Genomic DNA, 22,146 nt, shown 5'->3' on the forward strand with positions numbered 1-22,146 from the left:
TACAAGCAACTTCTGGAGGATGTGATTCCTGAAGAAGGTCTGGTTACCCTAATTCCCCATTCAGGTGTCCTTTCAGGTTTTCCTGGATTTTGGGATTTGACTCCCACTTTTTTCCAAAGCACTCCTCTAGGGTGGCTACACAAGATGCAAAGTTTTAAAGCAACACTGAAGTTGAAGATATCTACTGATGGGTATCATATAGATATTGATGTGTCTGCCTACTTGCCACATTGTTCTTTAAAATTCCTTCCAGATACTACCTCCCACAATCAGGATATCCTTGGATTGTCACAATGATTTCATGAAGGTTTAGGATACTGATCACCAAGGTCAAACAGTAATTTCTGAAGGTTTTACTTTTCATTACAGTAGATTTTTCTTACTGATAGTAAGAAAATGGAAGGGGCACACGGTGCCTTTTCACTGCCTTCACCGCTAAATGACAGCACATAGGAGGGCTGGCAAGACCAAAGAGATGTCATGGTTTTATTTAATGACAGCACTTATAAGTCCTTTTGTCTGCCTTGGTCTTCTGAAGTGTTTAACAACTTGGCTTAGAAACTTGAACCCAAGAGCACATCAGGTACATGGAGAACTCTGTTGCCTTCTTGAGCAGAGGACAAGAACATGGTGGTCAGAGCAGCAGGCTACAGGACAGTGCAATAAAATGTGAATCACTCTGTGGAGCAGGCCCAGCCACAGGTCACCAGCTGGACCATCCTGCTCCACCAGAGTGCCAAATCTGCCCTGCTCAAGAGTGGTCAGAGTAAGGCAGTGCTTGAAGAATGTAAGATAGCTGTACATGCACACTGCTGGGAAAGTTCTAGCATGTTTAGAAAACTGACAAAAAGCTGCAGTTATGGCTTACCTGTAGAAGGCTGTAGGATCTTAAAAAAATATGCAAAAAGTGCTTCTTCATAATGAGTGGCTGGTGAAGACCTTGGACCACAGCACAAGGTAAAGGGAAAGGAAGTGAAGAGGCCATGAGAGATACTAAGTAGAACATTTACTTACAAGGGATCTCATCTCCAGAGATGCTTCTGCTCCAGGCACAGGAAATTTCAAAGTATGTGCTAAAGATCCTGGGACCATGAAAAAAGACAAATCTACGTGGATGCAACAGGCCACCAAGTAAACAGAAGGAAACAACTATTTGGAACAAAACAGCAGTAGCATGAAACCAAACACATTTTGGGATGTACAGATACCACAAGCAAATAAAGTTATGTATTTGACCAGTTATAGCATATTAAGTCTGATACAAAAAGTTTCCCACTTTTTCAAGAAAGGTAAATTAAGATATACACAAAATTACACTGTCAGGATACAAAGGGATGATGGTTTTCATGTGGCATATTCCAGCATTGAGTGCATAAGCTTCTAAATTAACGAACTAAAAGCTTCTTGCCTTTTATTTGTGATGTCTCAAACAAAGAGAATTTGTGACTATATAAGGGTGTGTAGAGAACAGATTGCGACTGACATTCTGAGCAAAAACAAGCAGAGCAAAGATAGGCATGATTGTTCCAATAAACATCAGACAATTTTGCAACGCATATGCAAGTCTGAACTCTCTCCAGTTTTCAAACAGCTGTATAAAACCATCCAACCCAAAATCTTTGATAATTTAGATTAGGATTGCTTACTTCTTTTTACATCGCTGTCACTGTTTAGCAATCAAATGGGACCCCCTAGGAGAAAAAAGGTCAGACGCCTTTTTGTAAAGAATCAAAATTGCAAATATTTTATTGGTAATTTAGAATGTTTATACTGCTTGATCTACAGAAGTTGCTATTTTAAGTGATCACAGAAAATGAAATACAGAATTATTTTACACAGCTATACAGAACAATTTTTTAAAACTCTTTAAACATTATTTCAGTACATACAACACACTCTTGCCAAGCCAGCTGTGTCTTGATTAAGAGCTGTTTGGGACACTGAAATGTCACAGCTCACAGCAGATGCTCCACAACCATCAACTTTTGCATTTGATTCTCTGAGGTGTAGTACCAGTGTTTCAGCTCAGTTTAGGCAGAATTCAGAGCAGCTGGGAACTAAAATCTAACTGCTATCTGAAGGCCAAAACACAGAGTTGTGATGTAGTTTCTTACAAGTTGTTTTTTCTACCTTGAGCCATTCTGTGTGAACTCTTCAGGCCACTGGGACAGATGACTCTTACTCTGTGGCACTGCTCTGGGCAAGCACATCCAACTCCTGCGTCTCTGTGCAATTGTCCTGCTACCTGTGACCCTGCCTGAGGCTTAGAGAGCATTGGACTGGATGTCTTACCCCACAAGCTGATTTCACCCTCTTTCTCTATGTTTTTTAATCACCTCCTTAAAAAAGTATTTGGCTTTTTCTGTTTTTGTTCAAAGTAGCAAATGTCAGATAGGTTTTTCAAAGAGCTATGTTGGGCCCCAATTCTGCTCGAACTGAATTGAATGGTTAAATGTTTACTGATTTCAGTGAATGGAGGAACAAACCTGTACTGAGGATTTCAGAAAACACCTGTGTGGAGCATTAGGAGATTTAATCTTAGAACTGTATAAAAACAGAAGTTTTGAAAATATTTATTACAGGAAATGAAAGTTTCAATAAAAATACTGCTTTGAATAATACTGAAAAAATGACAAAGAGTGTACTAATATTTCTATATGAACCCAAAAAGGGGGTAGTATATATGGTCTTTATTTGCAAAACCTGAATATCTGACTTAGCAGGATTTAACAAAGAATTAGTCCAGGAAAAAATGAAAAGTATGTTACACAGTTGCCAATACAATGGCTATATTTTAAATAAAAATAACAATAATATACATGTACAATATTGTAATGATATAGCTTGATGAAAATAACACTGACCAGTATCAAATCTAAGATTTCACTTATTATCCATCCTTAACAGATGAAATGCATTTCACAGAAATAGATGCAGGTAGGGTGACGTGAAGTGATATTCATGGCTTACTGTGAGAAAGTTACCATGAAAATTAGGGTAAAAATGTAAAGAAGGAAACCTAAAATAGATTTATATGTATAAAAGTTCAGCATTATGGCAGCTGAGTGGATGTGCTGCAGCAAGATGGAAACAGCAACCTTATGGTACACAGCACACATGCTTGCACACACTCACACACAAACACACACGTGCCCATGCCCAAATGCATGTGCAGGGGTCCTCCTCAGCTTGATTATACAGGCATTCACTTACCAGCTTTTGCTGGGGGCAACACCAGGAATGGGGCTCACCACCCCGTTTTTAGATGTCTGCAAGGTAGCTGTAGCTACCTAAAGTCAGAAACCCATCTAAAGTAACATCAGCTGAACATTTTAATGGAAGCTGTTTTCATCCAGAGCACCTTTAAGGCACTTTAGTAAAAAATATGAAGTTAATCAATACTGGAAAAACAGATAAAAATCGTTACATGTGAGATCTGGAAATTTAAAATAAAAAAATTCCTGAGTTTTGATAAATAATTTTATTATAATAAAATACCAAGCCTATTGAAAACATGTCTTTTATAAAAGCATGTTATATGACAACTTTTCTTGATAAACTCATGCCTTAGTGCACAAAATATGTTAATAAGTCTTTGGGGACATCTGTAACAAATTAATAGGAAATGCAAAGTCAAAGAATGACCTGTCATGTACATACAAAACATGCATTGCTCCTGGCAACACACATCATGTTTACTACAGGCATCTTTATCTTTTTCTGCTCTTGCAGGGTCCTGCCCACATCTTAATACTTTACAATTAATTACATTTCACTACTATTTACAGAAGCAGAAACTAATCACACATCTTCTTAGGCCCATGAATATGGAACTACAGAAGTAGAATATATTTTAAAACAGTATGAAGATAAGTATGCTACATAGTACTCTTCTCTAGAAGTACAGTTCATGAATTATTTTCTTTATGAAGATTTAAATCTAAATGGAGATAGAAGTTCAAACTCTCTTTTTTTACTTCGGTTACTTTTTTTTTTTTTTCACCCACTATTTCCAAAAAAATTTGCCCTATTAAAGTATTTGGATGGCAAAAACAGTTTTAAATTGTCACAAAAGTATCTCCAGTAAAGAACCATCAGGCTCTGGAATGCCCACTTTTTACACAGGATACCATCCATTTGTTTTCAACAAAAAATGAAACAACAGCTGAAATAATAGCTGTTGTCTGTATGTATCTACTAGTGGCAATTTTTTGCTTCTGGTGAGTTTTTCTCTTCTTTGCTATCAATAGACACAAATACTCATACCCAAAGTCCTGGCAAATGCACTAAGACACACAGTGGCTACAGAAAGGAATTTATAGAGCCCTTGGGAGGTTCCTTCTGACAATAATAGGTAAAAACAATCATCAAAGTAAAATGCACTTTTGGCTTTACTGCATCCTTTAATATTTTCAGTAGCTACTTCTATAATATACCTGATAAAAATTCTACTTTTTAACATTTAGACTTCTATTACAAAGTATTTAATGTTTTATTTAAAAAAATTCACAATAGTGATGGTGGTTAATTCGCTTTAGAAAAGATAATACATTGAGTTATATATAATAATGGCTTTGATCCAATTAACTTGATATTATGCTGCTTAATAATTACTGTGACTTCAGTTCCTACAAGTGTTACAGAGAATACAAACTTAATGTACAGGAAGTGGGGATCATTTGGAAGTGCTGATTCAGAAGTATTCAAGTGCTAACAATGACTTGTTCTTTCCATGCTTCTCCTCATGTTCCATAAATGATGATTTCATAAACGTCCATGATTTTCAATATGACACAGTTTTAGGGCAATTTTTTTAATGTCCTTTTTTTTGTGCAAATTCAAAACTAGATTTTTCTGGATGTTGCCATCTTGTCAAAAGTAATTGCCACTTTTACTTAAAAAGGCACCAGCATTAATGTGAGAGAATATGCCTTTTATGCTTGCTTTATGAAGAGCTGTACTTGTTACTGGAGCGGAAATTATCATATCCGTGATCATTAGCTTTGAACTTTAAACAGGACTGCCTTTCCTCCAGGGACAACAGATCTTTGGATTGGCACCAGCAACACAAGCATGACTGTTAAAATAAAAGAAATAAACGTTTTACATCACTGTTTTTGCACACGTGGCAAAATGCACAGAAAATCTGCCCTTTCTCAGGGGTAGAGTAGGAAATGGCAAATGTGCAAGCTGCTGCTCTGGGATTAGAGCACAAAGCACAGAAGTGGGGTTCAACTCTGAACTGCTCAAATGGGTTCATTAACAACCTTACTGCTGGAGTACAGGAAGAGTTATACTGAGTAGTTATATACAGCAACAGACACACACACACATTACCCTTCAAATCTGGTCTGCAATTCTAAATGCATCTGAAAATAAAATTATGACTGCTTGCTGTCCTTTCTCTGATAATCTTTCTTGGGGAAAAAAAGTATTCTCATCTACATTTTCTAAGCAAGATGATGCTATTTAGCTCATTGTTTTGAGATGGAAAAAAGAGAAGTTAGAAGAAGGGTGAAAACCCACATACAATTCATACATTTACTAGATGTACTGCAGACCTTTTTCTCATGGTCCTGTCTGGCCTTTGGGTGCTGGAAGTGCCTTCCTCACACCCACTTACTTCTATGCTCAGGATGCTGGAGATCTCTCATGTGCTTTCAGCTCCAGTGACTCTTTCAGGGAGCCAAGGAAGACAAGACCAACACTAAAACCTCTGCAACCCGTGCTGTCACAATTATGTGGGAAATACATTAACACTACTAGATGTAGAGCTGACTGGCTACTGACTGAAGGATATTTCCATCTTGCTAGTAAGGAATTTAAACAGGCCAGGCAATAACCCTAGCTGTGGCCAGTGGTTAAATGCTTGGGAAGAAAAGAAAATTCTAACTATTTGCCATAGGCAATGTTAGGACTCAAATACAGCATGTAAAGATAGTAAGGGTTCACAAAAAAAGCCCAAATCTTCATATTTTCCAAGCAGACATGAAGGCTGAAGGACTGATGGGCTGCCAGCCACATACAATCCAGAGCCTGAAATCCTGTGTGCAGAATGAGTGTCCAGCTCTGTTCTGTCAGACCAAGCCAGGACTACAAACAGGTCTGTCTCATAAAATGTTGGCACTGGAAAGGGACAAGCACAGATTTGCACCCTGTGCCTCACATGACTGATTGAAGTGCCCAGTCAGGATGAGGGAGCCCAGGGTCAGCACCCTCCCTGGCAGGAGGCAGAGGATATGGCTACGTGAATCTCTGCAGCACAGGCTGAGTCTGCTTTGTCAGTGCTCTGGAAGTAGCTGGGTGCCAGCTTCAGTCAGGAAGTGATGCAGCACTGATTAGCATGGTCCCCAGAGGGCTCATTGTGCACTCTGCTCTTTTGCTTTCTCTTCTTGTTACCATCAAACCCCAGTTCCTTCCTACGGAGCTTCAGCAGGAGAGGGAGAGAACATTCGCCATAACCCAATTAAAATTTAAAGTAAAATTTAATGACTGTTCAAAACACTTTGTGCATGTTAAGGAATGAATTTTACTACCGACATAATTTTTTAGCCAGAGGAGCCACTCCCAGCAGCCACTTACCTTAAAGCAGTTTTGGAATCTTTTGCTCACCAAATACAGAGCTATTGGATTGATGCAGGAGTTCAGTGAAGCCATGTTAATGCCAATATAGTCCATCACAAGAAAAAAGCTGGGTGGAAATTAAAGTGAGATGTTGTATTGTGACAGTGAGACTCTTCTCATTTGCTTTGAAAAGGCTTGGTAGAGGTTTACAACTATGGAAATTGGACTCGGTTTCACTAATCAAGACTAGCTATTAAATGTAATAGTAATGGGGCTTAAATCAACAGGATTAACTCATGCAGGTAACAGTTATACTCAACAATAAAGTCTGAATGGTCTGAAGACCATTCTTGTGGAAGTAGTTTTAGGAGATCCAAACATCTTAAATTTTGGAAGATGTTCACAAGGTCTTTTTGCACAAATTGAATCCTAGCTGCTCTGCTGAAAGGGAAAACAGGAACAGAAATCCCCTTTCCCACAGTCCCAAAAAGGGTAAGGAGGAAAATGAGGAAAAGCAAGGGAATTTCTCACAATTTTCTTTCTCTGCTATTGAAGTGAAAGCAGAGGATCCCGGATGAAGAAGCAGGGACAGTGGACATACAAGCTAGTTCAACTGGAAATCCAAACATGCTTTTGGAGGATGCCCACAACATGCAGACATTTTATTGTGGCATTCTCACCTCAGAAGTTCACATCTGTTGGGGTCCTTCTGATCATAAATAGTGAGTTTCAAGATTCTGCTTAAGTGTAGTGGGAGCCAACACAAGGCAAAAACAAGTACCAGACAGAACACAGTTTTGGCCACCTCACGTCTCTGAGAAAGAAAATTGGACAAAACAGTGCTACAGTTACTCTCCCTCTGGATTGTTGTTGTCTTCTAATATCCAAAAGTTTAACAAACAAGATAAAAAAGCCTATCACAATAGGAGTTAGGAAAACATGAAATAGCTTATTTTCTTGGAATATGGGCTTGATCTTTCCTATTGTTCTAGATGTCTCACACTGATTCGATATATCTCTTATTTCAAGAAGTATGAGTAATAATATGAAAAATAGAGGTAATGAAAACACTAGTTTAAGCAATAATTTAAATTAAAATTAAGAACATATTTGTCTCCCAGATCACTTTCAAATACCAGCTTGTTTTCTACTGCATTTCCTTATGCTTTGATCTCACATCTTATTTTAAATGCCCCAAGAGATTCCAATTACAGCTCTAACCAGGTAAGAGGAAAGGAGCACAAATACACATTGTAGAACAATCATAGTTTAATTCTAGTGATGTCTGATGTTTGTGTCTGGGGCACTAGTACCTCAGAATGTCTGCTGGAATATGTTCTGCTAACATATACTGCTAACCTCACTAGGGTTCAGCAAGAGCTTTCTTCAAAATAATTAACAGTTTTGTAGCCCCACCTTCTAGACTGGAGCATGGCTTGTTTGAATTACAAAATAGCCAACTCTCATTATAGCAAAGAAGAAATAAAACCTATAAAAACTGAAACATTAAAACCAAACAAGACTGAAACATTTTTTTGATTTTCAGTTAAAATCTTAGGTTCCTGAGGGCTCTGATATATACATATGTATATGAGTTCAGCAGCACCACTGCTAGGAAAGTTCACTTTGCTTCTAATCCTGAAGTCATACAAGAACAGAATGATGTGGCAGGAAAATCAATAAAGTTATTAGTTAGCCCATCTACAGTTACCAGTGGAGTAAGCCAGGTAAGTTACAGTTAGAGTGGCCAGGGATAAATTTTTACCTGTTTTAAATGGTCATTTAGAGCAATTTGCATCCCACTTTTCTTTCGTAACATCTCACAAGTCATGAGAGTATAGAAAAATGCTGTGATAGCCAGTGGCAAACAGAAGTAAAAGCTGAACAGCCACCAGTCTTTAGCTTGCTTGTAAAACTGTAAAGAAAAAACAAAGCGTAAACATGGTTTGGAATTAAATGCAGAGAATTTTGCTAAATATGCTGTAACTAATTGGTCAGCCTGTCCTGAAAAGCATTTCTGTAAGGTGTACATTACAGGTGAGAAAACAGGACAGGACAGCAGTGTGTTCAAAGCCCACAAGAAGTCAAAGATTTCTGAATGCTCTTCTTTGAACCAGTATGCTTCAGAAATGTCAGTGTTTCATTTGAACATTATATTCATGTCACATACATCTGTGCACATTACAATCCACACAACACTGCGAAGATCCAAGGAACTCTCCCAGAGATTTTATCAATGCTAGTGACTTACCATCATAAAGGATGTTTTCTGTGTGGGGTGAAGCAAGCAGATTCTAAGATACCTTCCTCTGTACTCCATAGTAATCATGTCAAATGCAATAGCTTCTGGAACAGCCAGGATCACTGATATGACCCAGATGAGGACAATCTCCACAGCCGTCCACTTCGGCACTCCAATTCCTTTAATGCGACTCCAAGAAGCGACTGCTCGGTACCTGAAGCAACAGCACACATTTACAAATCCAAAATAGGAGAGAACTCACCCAGTTTAACAATTCATTTTATTTGCATTGTATCAGCTGAGTCGAAAGGTGAATTTGAGCCAATACTTGTATAGGAAACAAATGAGAGACTTCAATGCCAAACGGGTCTCACCTGTCTATACTGAGGGCACACAAGCTCAGCACTGTGATGCCCACCGACGCCTTTTGAATGAAGGGCACTAATTTGCACATTTCAACACCAAAGGGCCAGTCCTCTGCAAGTAGCTGTGAAAAGAAAACAACAATTGTTTTTTTAAAAAGTCATTCCTAGTGCTGAAACACAGAGCTCTGTCTTGACTGTTTTCCTTTTCCACCAGGTCTTGTCCTATGAAGACAGGCTGAATGGGGTTTGTTCAGACTGGAGAAGATAATGGGGACACCTTTTCAGTACCTAAAGGGGGTCTCAAAGAAGGCTGGAGTGGGACTTTTTATGAGGCATTTAGTAATAGAACAAATGAGGACTGGCTTTAAACTGAGATATTGTGAATGCCTGACTTCTGGAAGTGTTCCAGGCCAGGTTGGACAGGGCATTGAGCAACCTGGTCCACTGAAAGGTGTCCCTGCCCATGCCATGCCATGCCATGGAGATTGGAACTAGACAACCTCTTATGTTCAAGTTACACCATTTTAGGATTCTATGCAAAACTTAGTCAAGAAGAACCTTTTCAACGAGGGAGCCCCTGAGGTGTGTGTCCTAAAAACTAGACAGTAGCAGTGTAGTCACACCCTGGTGGGACAAGGGTATCACTTAAGTCTTAGCCCTGCCTCTTTAAGCCCTGCAAACTCCACTCCTTTTGCTTCTAACTTCATCACTGCAGTGTTTATGGGAAAAAATGACAGAGCAGGTGAGGATCTTCCACATCTTTGAAGAGTCTTTATCTGCCTTGAGCATTCACTGCTTTTCTTACATGTTTCAAATAACACATTTCTTGATCAGAAATACAGAAAATTATTGAGGCTGATCAGAACAGGGACAAAGCCATAGATGCATATCTGGGGTGGGGTTTATTTGAGACTTAGTGTCTAGGCTCCATCAGCTGAAAAGTCAGGCAACACTGGAGAGAAATGTACTCCCCCAGTTTTTAGCTGACCATCTGACGACAAATGAAAGGACACTCAAGGAGCATAGACAGATAGTTTGATCTAAATGTTTTGCAGCAGGTAAAAACGTCAGATGAATCCCTCACTAATGGTCTTTATTGACCAGTTCACCAACATTCTGTATAATAACACCAAAAGGACTATCTGCACATTCAGCATACCTCTAACTACTAAGAAACAGAGAAAACAGCACAATGCATTTCAGGAAGGCTCACTTACACTTTGAATCACACATTTTAATGGAAATCTTGTCACATCCCCAGCTGCACATTTTATCTGATTTAGGGGAAAATATTTACTGGACACAGAAAGCACCATACTCACAGCTGATTCTATGAACAGACAAACATCTGTAGCCTCAGTTTAGCAACATTTAGCCTTTGAACTCTGCCGTGAGCTTCTTTGATGGTCAAATACACCAGAGCAGCAGCCAAATCCTCCAGTTTTCATTAAAACAATATTCTCCACAACAAGGATTGTGCCAAGAAATAGATGCAATTGTTATATAGAAGAGTAAACTTCTGGAGTTTCTGTAATTAGTTAGATTATCTAAGCCCATCTCTGTTTTTCAAAACTTTCTTCAAATGAGGTCTTTGGAATCTGTTGCAAATACAGGGCTACAAAATGGAAAAGGAGAAGGAAGAATGAGGACTACCCAAAAGAGGCTGGAAAATCTTTCCCTTGGCTTCAAACAAGGGTCTCTTAAACCAACTCATTTAAGAGGATTGTAAGAACGGAAGAATAGCTCATCATACTGCGTGGATGTTTCTGGGAACCAGAAAGGCTACGAAGTCTCTAAGGAGGGTTCTGGACAGGCTGGATTGATGGGCCAAGGCCAAGAGTATAAGGTTCAACAAAACTTGGGTCACAACAGCCCCATGCAGTGCTACAGGCTGGAAGAGTGGTGGGGAAGTGGCTGGAAAGATTGTCAGAGAAGGACCTGGGAGCGCTAGTAACACCTGGTTGAACATGAGCCATCAGTGTGCTCAGGTGGCCAAGAAGGCCAATGGCATCCTGGCCTGTATCAGAAGGACCAGGACAGTGGTTATCCTGGTATTTGGCACTGGTGAGGCCACACCTCAAGTGCTGTGTCCAGTTCTGGGCCTCTCACTACAAGAAAGACATTGAGGTGGAGATGCTGGAGTCTGTTCAGAGAAGGGCAACAAAGCTGGTGAAGGGTCTGGAGAATAAGTTGCATGAGGAGCAGCTGAGGGAGCTAGGATTATTTAGTCTGGAGAAGAAGAGACCTTGTTCTCTACCACTGCCTGAAAGGAGACTGTAATAAAGTGGAGGTTGGCCTCTTCTCCAAGTAAGAAACCACAGGACAAGAGGAAATGGCCTCAAGTTGCACCAGGGAAGGTTTAGATTGGGTATTAGGAAAAATTTCACTGAAAGTGCTGTCAGGCATTGTAACTGGCTGCTCAGGGAAGAGTTCAAAAAAAGATATACATGTGGCTCTTGAGGACATTGTTTAGGGATGAACACAGTGGTGGCAAGGCTGATGGTTAGACTTTGGTTAGGCTTGATGATCTTAAGAAATCTTTGCCAACCTTAACTATTCTATGACTTCGTAATTGAAGACAGCCACAGAGTTGCCTGCTCACACTGGTTTGGTTCAGCAAAGTCCTTATGCAAACATACATGTCCATCTAAGGGTAAACACTTACAAGGTCCATGAGAGTTTTTTGAAGAGTCCTGATATAATGTAAACATAATTTTATTTGAACACAAAGGAAATTAAGAACATTTTATGGCTGCGGGCTTTTGGGAACCTCTGTGAAGTGCCCACCAGTATTTTCAGATACCAGAATACCTCCAAATACCTGCTTTAGCTCTGTGCTGTAATGGAATCTTTTAAAGAACAGCAGTAGACAAAATGCAACATGGCCCAGCTTTCTAGTTCTTCAATGATCTACTTAAGTAAGGCAATAAATACAATGCTTCTGCAGAAATGAAGCAGAGAAATAAATTCTAAGGATTAATGTTTCTCAAGAATTTTATGGAAAGTAACAAAGCAGAGGAAGTAGGGATGAGGTTGTAATAACCACACAGTATCTTTTGCTTATGTGGTGTGGGAAAAAAACACAGTCTGTAATAAAGTACTTCCAGAAAAGCCTCTCCCTGAAACAACTTCTGAATTTCTGTTAGGGGGTGATAGTAACAATCTACTATTAAAACTGTAATGTATATAATTACATGTATTCTAAATTTACACCCTACAGAATTGAATGACATCTGGACTGATTTATATTGATCAGGCAGTGAAATTCCAGCCTTTCCTATCTATTTGCCACAGAAATCAAGGATTGGGTAGCAAGTACATTGTATACTTATTTATGGTACCTACTGAACATTGTACATGGGTGCATACTAGACTAGAGAGAACTCATTTAAAAAGCACTTTGAAGTAAAATATTCTTTTCTTTGTTACTGAAATGCAGAAATTTGGTCAAATCTCTATTGGCAGGACCTGTTGAAAACTTTTATTTACATCTAGCTGGTGTGTAGATACTCCCTGTCTCTCTTCCCTAAAATCGCAGCGGTTCAGCCACATGTTGTAGATTTTGCTGAACTAATACTTATCACTCAGGTGCAGACAGTCACACCTGTGCTCCAAACTGACTGGATTTGAGCCAGCTCCAGTTTGGGATTATGGAGGCGTGGCACACGACTGAATGCAGCCTACTCAGAGAAAGGGTGCATTAGCTTTGGTTTATCATAACATAAAAACATCACTTTCATTCAGCCAGCTTATATCTGGGCAGAATGGACATGCAGCTGTCTGCACTGGATTGCAAAAACATGTGCTTTATGTCTTGCAGCTGATGTATTGTGAAATTTGAGCATTTTAATGCATGAGTCACAAGTTTCTCTATCATGGTATTGCATGTGGTTAATGATACAAGTTTTACATCAAAAGCTTGAAAACATTAAGAAAGTAAAAGAAAAAAAAAAGTTTTTTTGCTGAGCTATGTTTCCTTGATGCCTGTCTTTGTTCTCTGTATTGCTACCCCCTTCAAATACGGCCTTGAAATACAGTGAAGATCCAATGTAAAGTATTTGGGAACATCACCTTTATAGACAATGATAACTCTTAGTAAATACAGATGTAGTCTTTTGCAATTTTGTATGAGTAAAATTATTCTCTTATGCCTCACAATAGGATAGCTGTAAAAAGATTGTCATTTTACAAATGACAAATGACTTGGAGCCATGAGAGGAGATACTGCCAAGTGGCAGCAAAGAGAAAAATAATGTTGTGCTTTCATAAGTAAGATGCCAAGAGTACTCTACCACTGGCTGTATTCCGAGTGACCTTTCCAATGTTTTACAGTCACTTATTTTATAGAGGCAAAGTTTTAATTGCTGAGCAGCAGAGATGTGTTCAAGATGAAATAGATCAAAAGGAAAAGGAAAACATTGCAATGAATGAAGTGAAATCATACTTAAAAGAACCAATACATCTGATGAGTGCCTAGCCAACACTTTCTCAGACCAGACAGATCTGAGCCTAAACTGATGTGCAAGTTGCAGAGCTATGAAAGAAGCCCCAAGAGATGCTGTGGCTCACAGACACACCTGGAAATCACAATTCCCACTCTGCTTTCTCTTTAGTTGTGCAAGAGCTGAGAGATGTTCTCAATCTGCTGCTGGAACGAGCCAGGCTGAGAGCACGATGTGCTGCTCTGGGGCTCAGCTGCTGTGGTCCCCAGCCAGGAGGCTGATACCTGGCTCCAACCCACCGCTGCTCACAGGCTGCAGTAGGGCAGGAAGAAGCAGCAAAGCATGTGAATACTCCTGCCAGTGTTCCAGTCCCAAGCAGTGAATGCACATGGGAAACTCAGAGCAGGAATTCACGCTTCTGCCAAGCCGCATGTTCACAGCAAGTCTTGTTCGCAGGACACCGGACTTGATTTTCATCATTATCAACAGCAGGCACAAGAGAAACCAGACATGCAGCTCTACACCTAATTCACACAAAACAGTTTTTCAATGTATCTCTGAAATGACTGGTAGATTTTCACCTGATTTTTTTTCAACACGGGGAGGTTATACAGATATTTTTCAGAAGCAAGCATTTTTCTAAACTGAACATTTGCCCCAGAAATTAAGGTTGTGGTCAGGGATAAGTCAGACAACATTAAAAACTTATTACTATTTAGTGATAATTATGTCAGGGTGAGGATCTCCCCTACAGAGAGGAAAATATATTTCCTGCTTTCAAGCGTAGCTTGGAATGCTTTACTGACCTATCCAATAAACTGTGTAAATCTTAATATGAGCCATGCACTTATTTTGTTTTCTTGTATCTTTATTATAACTCCTCCTAGAAACTTAATAAAAAAATTAAGATACAGTAATTTTATAGAGTCATCTTGAAAATGACAGAAACCGTAATGTGCTGTTGAAGTAAAAAGTTTCAGCAATTTCACAACTCCAGTGGAAAGACTGCGTCAAAAATAATCACTTAGAAAGCCGTGCTGCTGTCAGATTGGGATGCATAATACAGGGTAGAAGAAGCAGCCAAAACAGGTCAAACCTTGCTTTGAAATTTGTCACGTGCATCTTTTATGCAAGTGAATGTATACACAACAAATGTATACATAATGAAAAAAACTACTTTCAACTAATTTCAATTTACAAATCGATACTAGCATCATCTAACTTCAGTTTGGAGATCCACCATGAAAACTATCTATGTGTACTTTTAACAGCATTCAGACATTTCCACTACTCCATACACTTGACTTCAGAACAGACTACTCCCATCTAAATCCAGAACAAAGTTACCCCTCCCTGCCACTGCCTGCAGAGTCCAGACAGGTTCCTCCACTGGACAATTCAGATCTTTCTCAAGCACCTATAACCTGCACTCATTTACTATAAAAGGTTCTTAAGCAAAACACATTTCTAGCTTAATATGGTTAGAAATCAATAAACTTTGTGTAAGAAATTCTGAGATAAACTTTGCAAGAACTCAAGTAAGCGTTTCAGACCTTGAAAGAAAGGAAATAATGCACTTCTTCCAATAAAATGGCCACTATCTCTAACATCAGAAGAACTAACAACCAGGACTTCTAGGATGGAAGAGTGAGAATCCTTTCTAAAGAGAAGCACCTTGATTAGAAAGTTAGAAAAAGGTTGGCTTTATCATAATGCATGGCCTACAGGTACTTGGATTACAAGAGTTAGTAAATTCATCACAAATAAATTTCCACGGAAATCTTCTTCAGAGCTTTTTTCAGAGAATAGCTAGATTAAAAAAAGAGCCAATTTGTGTCTGCATGGTATATAGAGTCCCTAATCTGGTCTTTCTTGAATTTCCAGTGCTTGATAATGCCATATTATGTTAACCATAATTTTTATGTAATCCCTAAATAAAGTTAATGAAAATATATCAGTGCCTACAAAGCTGACTCTGGTCCTTGATTAGTGGCTTGGATAAATACCAGATTGTTTTCATTCCCTTGAAATTTTTTTCTCCACTTTTCCATTGAGCTCTGAGAAAAAGGAACCTATGACAGTATTTCCAGGTAGACATTATTCCTCAGACATTTGTTGGTAGACAAGAGTTCAAGAGTTCAGAACACCCCACAATAATGTGCAGAGCCTAAATTGCTCCCCTTGTTAAAACTCTGCTGGAATATGCCAATAAATTTGATTTATTATACAGAAATAAATATTAGAAAATGGAGAGAGAGAGATATGTTTGTGCATCACAAGAGAAAGCACGTTAAGTGTGCAATTTTAAGCCTATGAGAGGCAAAGCAAGTGTAAGTTTGGAATTTTCAGTCCTGATGTTTTGGTGTCTTAGACATGGGACTTCACAACTTTATCTACTTGGGAAAGCCAGCATAAACTATCCAAAATTGCAGACCTGTATTGTCAGGTACACAACCTGCCACTGTCTTGTCTTCCAAAGTTTAAGTGCAGAGAAGAACATAAAAAACTCACTGACCACCTACTCTATCCCTCTGCTCCTTAATTGCTGCTTGTGGCCTCGAATTAACAAGGACTTACTCTGTTTAGTGAAGCTGCATAGGATCACCTGCACATCCAATTAGTAGCAATTCTGCAAAGTTTCTACACTGCCAAAACATTACATGCTGCAGGATGACTGTCTCAGACTTTCCTCTACTTCCCATTCTGCAGCTCAGGATCCAGGCAAAGCCAGACCATTCAACAGGACCCAGAATGCCAAAAAGATCTGCCAGGCTCTACATGCTGGAACTGAACACCCTTCAAGCCCTCATTTCATAGCCAGTTTCCTGACTGTGTGACAGATTCTGATATTTTCTATTTCCCACTGAACATATTGCATTATATTCAAATTTAGGGATGCAATGGACTAGTTAGCATCTTATGCATTGGAGTGCATTTGCCTCCCTATCCAGGGAGGTAAAACACCTGTTTTTCTTTAGATACCCTTAGTTTAGGAGATGTCAACTTCATTTGTGCACTTTTTCAGCTACTTATGTGTTCACTTAAATAGTCACAGGGGACATCTTTTGCAGTTATCCCTTTTAATACCTAATAAAAAGCTTCTTCTAGTGCAGCTTTTGAATTTTCTCCGTCAGGTCTGTCTGGAAAGCATTCACAGCCACTTTCACACTTTCTAGGGCAAGTGTGGAGGAAAGAACTGCTGGCATTTTATTAACATGAGAAATTCTCTCACACTGTTTCATGTAGCTGCCTTACTGATAATGCGGCAGCAAATTCTGAATCTGGATCTGTTTCATGCAGTGTTAAATTGTTTCAAACTGCAAGCTACAATTGCTAGGTATACTTGATTTACTGAGGGAGCCTTTGTTTTATTGCATTACTGTATGTATTCTCCCTGTTGCTCTGGAATGAAATGGGATGTAGAGTTGATAAAAAGTTATCAATTCAAACTGCCCTGAAAAGTTTAATTAAATAAACACAGTATCTCATAGGTTTTTTTTCCTTGCTTTTTAAAACTTGCATTTATTCCAAAATTCTGTTTTAAAATAGCAAATATTTCACTCATTATTATAAGGGATAATATAAAGTGATTATGGGCTCTTCAGTAAGATGAGTAGCAGTGAGGGAAGAGATTTAGCACCTGAGAGCTATTGCACAGCTCCTAGCATTATCAATAGCACAATAAAAATCCCAGCTTGCAGCTGGTGTAATATTTATTGGTTAGCAGTCTGACCCTTTACTCCTCCTGCTCCAGCCTTCTCATGATGATACATTTGGTGACATTCAATCAAGACAAGAACTGAGGTATTTTACTGCATATTAACATGAACTTTGGAATTATCACTGACATAGCAGTCTCATACTGAACAGCTGTTATCGATTTAATCTTTTTGATTTTTCTGAGAACAAAAATAATCTTTTTGTTCAATATATTTTTTTACAAAAATGCATTTTTAAAGCAGTTATTTTGTTTTCTAAAATCCACCTTCATTCAAAAGAGCCCACTCCTTTCACAAGAATTACGAGAGTGTATTGCATAAAAACCACTGAAACTTCAAATCTGAGAACTATCAGGTAATCCAAATCAACTGGATCATGAATTTAACACAATGATGACATTACCTACTTTGTAATACTTAAATACTTTAAAAGGATAAAGAGAGAAGATTCTCTCCTCTCAGCAGCTTCTGGGATATCTGTTATGGATTCAAAATCCATCCCTTCAATGTGGCTTTCCAAAAGTACAAATAACAACCCCTAGCGTACAATCATACATACAAAGTGAAGAGAAGGTGATAGATGAAGGCTCTTCTGTTCACTTTATGAAGTCACTGACGGGTGCTCAGGGATCCAGACTGAAAACTTTCAAAGCATAAGGAGGTCTACTATTTTCAGTATACCTTCAAATAGTGCTAGATTACAAGTAGAGACTGGATTCAACTGCCCAACTGATTCCTTAGGAAAATGGATTGCACAAGCTGGGTAGAGAAGACAGGGGTTGTCTCCCCTCCATGGCAAGTCTTATCAAGTCAAAGCACAGACTACTGAAGGTGAGAGAGGAGCAGTGTGGCTCATTCCCTCTCAGCTGCCCATGCTGCAACACTGGCAAAGAGTGAAAGGGTTCACAGCTCAGGAAAGCATCGTGCCTCCCAACCAAGAGATGTATAAACCGCTTAGCGGAACAATCTTGGTTCCTCCTAGAAAAGCCCCCACGCCAAAAGGGACTGTACAGACCCATGTAAAGTATCATGACCAAGCTTGCCACAGCTGAGCACAAGGGACCAAGAGGTACCCACAGGAGAGGGTCTTCTGTGCCTCCCCTCCATTCCTCGACCAGCCCACTGAACATTTATCTATTGCATTTACTTCCTTTATCCCTGCGATAGCACCTGTTTCCAGGTGATTTTCAGAACTTGGCCACCTCCATTCTGCCCCATTCCCAGCCTGGAACGCTGAGAGTGATGGAACTGTGGCACAGAGAGGGACCATATCTGACCAGAATCTGCGACCACATCTGATCAGAATACCACCCTCCGGCAGGGTTTTGTCGTGAGGTGAAGTCCACGGGTGTGTCCCAGCCAGGAAGGGACGCGTATCCCCGCGGCGGGGACGGGCATCCGCGGGGGCCGCCAAGGAGCGCCGAGCGGTGACCTCCGCACTCCCGCGCCCGCTCCCGAATCCATCCCCGGCCCCTCCTCACCTTGTAGACATTGATGGGGATGTCGATGATGATGTGGAGCAGGTCGCCCAAGGCCAAGCTGGCGATGAGAATGTTGGGGCCGTTCCTCATGCACTTGTTCTTGTAGATGATCCGCAGCAGCGTGGAGTTGCCGATGATGCCCAGGACGAAGACCAGGCAGGACACGACCGTATTGATGTACTTGAAAGTCTCCTTGATCTCCGTCTGCCCGGTGCACATGGGGGGCGAGGCGGAGCGCGGCCGCCCCGCAGCCGCCCCCGGGCCCTTGGGCAGCGCGGCCGGGCGGGACGCGTTGTGCTCGGCGCCGCGCAGCGCGGGGGTCGCGGCCGTCGGGGGCGCGGCGGCCGCGCTCTGCCTGCCCGGGCCCGGCCGGAGCAGGGAGCCGTCCTCCTCGGCGGCGGCGGCGCGGCAGCTGAGGAGCAGCAACAGGAGGAGGAGGGCGGGCATGGCTGCGCGGCACGGCAGATTGCCCCCGCCGCCGTCAGCGCCGACCTGCGCGGAGAGAGGGGACAGGGCGTCAGCTGCGGGGACACCGCGTCCCGCCGCTCGCTGCCCGGGGCCGGGGCGCTGCCTGTCCCGGGCGGTGCTGGCGGCTCCGCCGGCAGAGCAGCGCCGGGGCGAAAAGCTGCGCGGCGGCGGCCGCGGCCAGCAGCCCCTCCGGCCGGACCTGCTCGGCGTCGCCCCGCTCGTGTCCCCCTCACCTCGGCGAGCGGAGCCGAGCCGATCCTCCCCGCCCTCCGGCCAGGCAAGGCAGACGCTCTCCGCTGGCTGTCGCCGCGCTCCGCGCCCTGGCTGCGCGTCCCCAGCCGGGCCCGGCTGCCGCCCCTCGCCGGCGATGGGCGCTCCGCTCGGGAAGGCGGCAGGGACGGGCGCTGGCGGCAGAGCCCGGTGTCCGTCAGCCGCGCACCAGACCCCGTGGCCAAAGTCGCGCTGGCGGAGTAGGGCCCCCCCCTTTTCTAAAACATTCAACCGCATCTGGCTCATCAGTCACAGCCAGACCCCACCCGCGTCCTCCGCCCCCAGCGCAGCCCGGCCCAGCCCCCCCGCCCGCCGGCCCTGCGGAGCCTCCCATCACTGCTGTCAGGAGTAGCCCCCGGCCGAAGGGCTCCCAGCCTCGGTACCGACCAGGCAAAATGCCCTGCGACCTCCCCCTTGTCCTGTACCAGGCTGACTTGGCGGGCTTTGAAACAATTTTTCAGGAGGGTTGTTACAAGAGGTATGGGCATTGCTGGAGGACAATTGGGAAGAAGAAGGAACTTCCCCGCTGTCTTGTCCGAGCCTCACTCCCAGTAGCTGAGTGAGAAACCCCCGTTCAGAAACCCCCGTGCATAGCCTGAGGGGCTCACACGCTGAAGAAGCTGCCTGTACAAGATCTGCGAGCTTAGTGCCACTTTTTAAAGCTCTTCACGAAACAGTTCTTACATCAGAAATAGTATTTTGGCTGCCCTGAAGTTGCAGTTCGGTTATCTGGTTCGTTGCCGCTTTGGGCAGCCTTAGCAAGGCGTCTGATCTCAGTGAACTCGTTCCAGTCGTTGCACCCTTCAGTGAAGCGTAAGGAAAGGAGGAAAGAGATTTGTACAGGATTTTGTGGAGACTAAGAACAGCCTCTGCAGGTTGGAGACAATTGCATGTCTAACTAAAGAGAGTTGAATTTAAAACTGTTTGTCAGCATCTCTGTGTACATCTCCCTGATGTTCTTTTTTCTTAAATATTTCTCATCTTCAGTATATACGTGTTTTGTTACAGAAGCAACATGCTCACCTACATTATATATGACTAACTCATATGGGAAAACACTGAAAACCACATGCTTTTTTCCAAAATTGGTGATCTGATTTATCTAATCATTCCAGTATCTCCTGCTAACATACCCTAGCACTACTGGAGCAGACAGCCTTTTCTTGCCCTCATTTATCTTCCTTTTCATATCTCCATCTTTGTTTAAAAGACTTCTCTGTTAATCACCTCTCCCATTCAATCATTCTTGATCAGTTTCCTCGTTTATGTCACAGTGATTTTTCCCCCCCATTTTAAATAATAGTATTTGTGGAATAAAGCCATCAAAGTCACTTCTAAACTGTACAAGGGTACCTGGAGGCTGGTTGCACTCCAGCTGGAAGACTGATCTTTCCAAGTTCACACTTTTCCAGACTGTGTTGTGCCATGATTCATTTTTAAACACCATGGCTGCTTCCTCTCCCGAAGATAAAAGCATGAACACTGAATTCAATATTATAATCTGAGCTCTGATTTAAACAGTCTTTTCAGTTTTCAAGTTTGCATTTCCTCAATTTCCAGTTCAGCAATCCATAAGTGAACAATGTTTTGCTAAATGCAATATTCATTCAGAAACTCTTGCCAATTAACACAGGATTAACTTTAATCTCAAAATGCTTTTTTAGTTGCAAGGTTCCAGATAAGTCTCAAAGTCTTTTATGCTGATCCTGATAATCAAGAAATACATTGTGACTACAGTGGGATATGTTTGCTAACATTTTTATTATCACAGCTCCATAAGATGTTTGGTACTAGTGGCATCTCCATTGCCACCACTTACTCCAGCTCCAGAAGTTTTAGTAACAGCAATTTAATTTCTGAAATGTTTGATGTTACTATAGACAAACTTAGTATATACAGAACTTTGGGCAGATGCTGATACCCAAAGCACACTAATCTTTATTATTGCACAAAATGAGTCCATGTGACAAAGCATTTAAGCTGCTTCTGGCTGCAACTAGCTAAATTTACCACCTTTTTTTTTTGTTTCTACTATTTTTTCAGATATTTGAGGAATTAAACTCAGCATATGCTGTGGAATAAGTCTGCTTTAATTAATGAAAATTAAAGGAAAACACATTTTCACATAAGTTTATGTGAGGATAAAGATAATACTGTATTAAATACCAAGACCATATCAGATATCTTGGCAAATTAACTGTTATTTGAATGAAGATCAACTACCAAGGTTAATTTAGACTGCAGCAAGAGAAAACATCTGTAAATATAATAAACTTGTGCCCTTTAAGTGGCCTCTGCTAATTAGGCTATGAAAGAAATTCCTTACTGAACTGTATGGAATACATTATATAAGATTATGTAAGCTGCTGCTAATGTGTCTGTCCTTTTTTTTTTTTTTCTGGGTAGCAGAAATACTCCTTGTCCTATGGAAAGTTCACTTTTGTCCAAAGCAGGAAAAGATGGATCCTCCAGACTGCCTGTTACTCATTTTGTTGTGTTCTGCACTTCCACTCCATTTCATCCCACCAGATATTAACAATAATATGAATTAGCCAGTCACTGTTTTAATTATTAATCAGACACAACATTTCCATC

The 22,146-nt window shown here is 41.2% G+C and overlaps 1 protein-coding gene across 1 annotated transcript; it reads right to left on the reverse strand.

The window, feature by feature from the left end:
- Positions 1–1,715: 1,715 nt before the first annotated feature.
- On the reverse strand, positions 1,716–19,647 carry EDNRB (endothelin receptor type B). The gene is made up of 8 exons (XM_059839194.1): positions 19,515–19,647; positions 18,814–19,305; positions 9,181–9,293; positions 8,816–9,020; positions 8,330–8,479; positions 7,245–7,378; positions 6,583–6,691; positions 1,716–5,077 (listed from the first exon to the last, which is right to left on the reverse strand). The coding sequence occupies exons 2-8, from the start codon at positions 19,258–19,260 to the stop codon at positions 4,946–4,948; spliced, it is 1,290 nt and encodes a 429-aa protein (XP_059695177.1). The 5' UTR covers positions 19,261–19,305; positions 19,515–19,647; the 3' UTR covers positions 1,716–4,945.
- Positions 19,648–22,146: the final 2,499 nt, after the last annotated feature.

Source organism: Haemorhous mexicanus, chromosome 2, assembly GCF_027477595.1.
Source record: "Haemorhous mexicanus isolate bHaeMex1 chromosome 2, bHaeMex1.pri, whole genome shotgun sequence".
NCBI classification, from domain to species: domain Eukaryota; kingdom Metazoa; phylum Chordata; class Aves; order Passeriformes; family Fringillidae; genus Haemorhous; species Haemorhous mexicanus.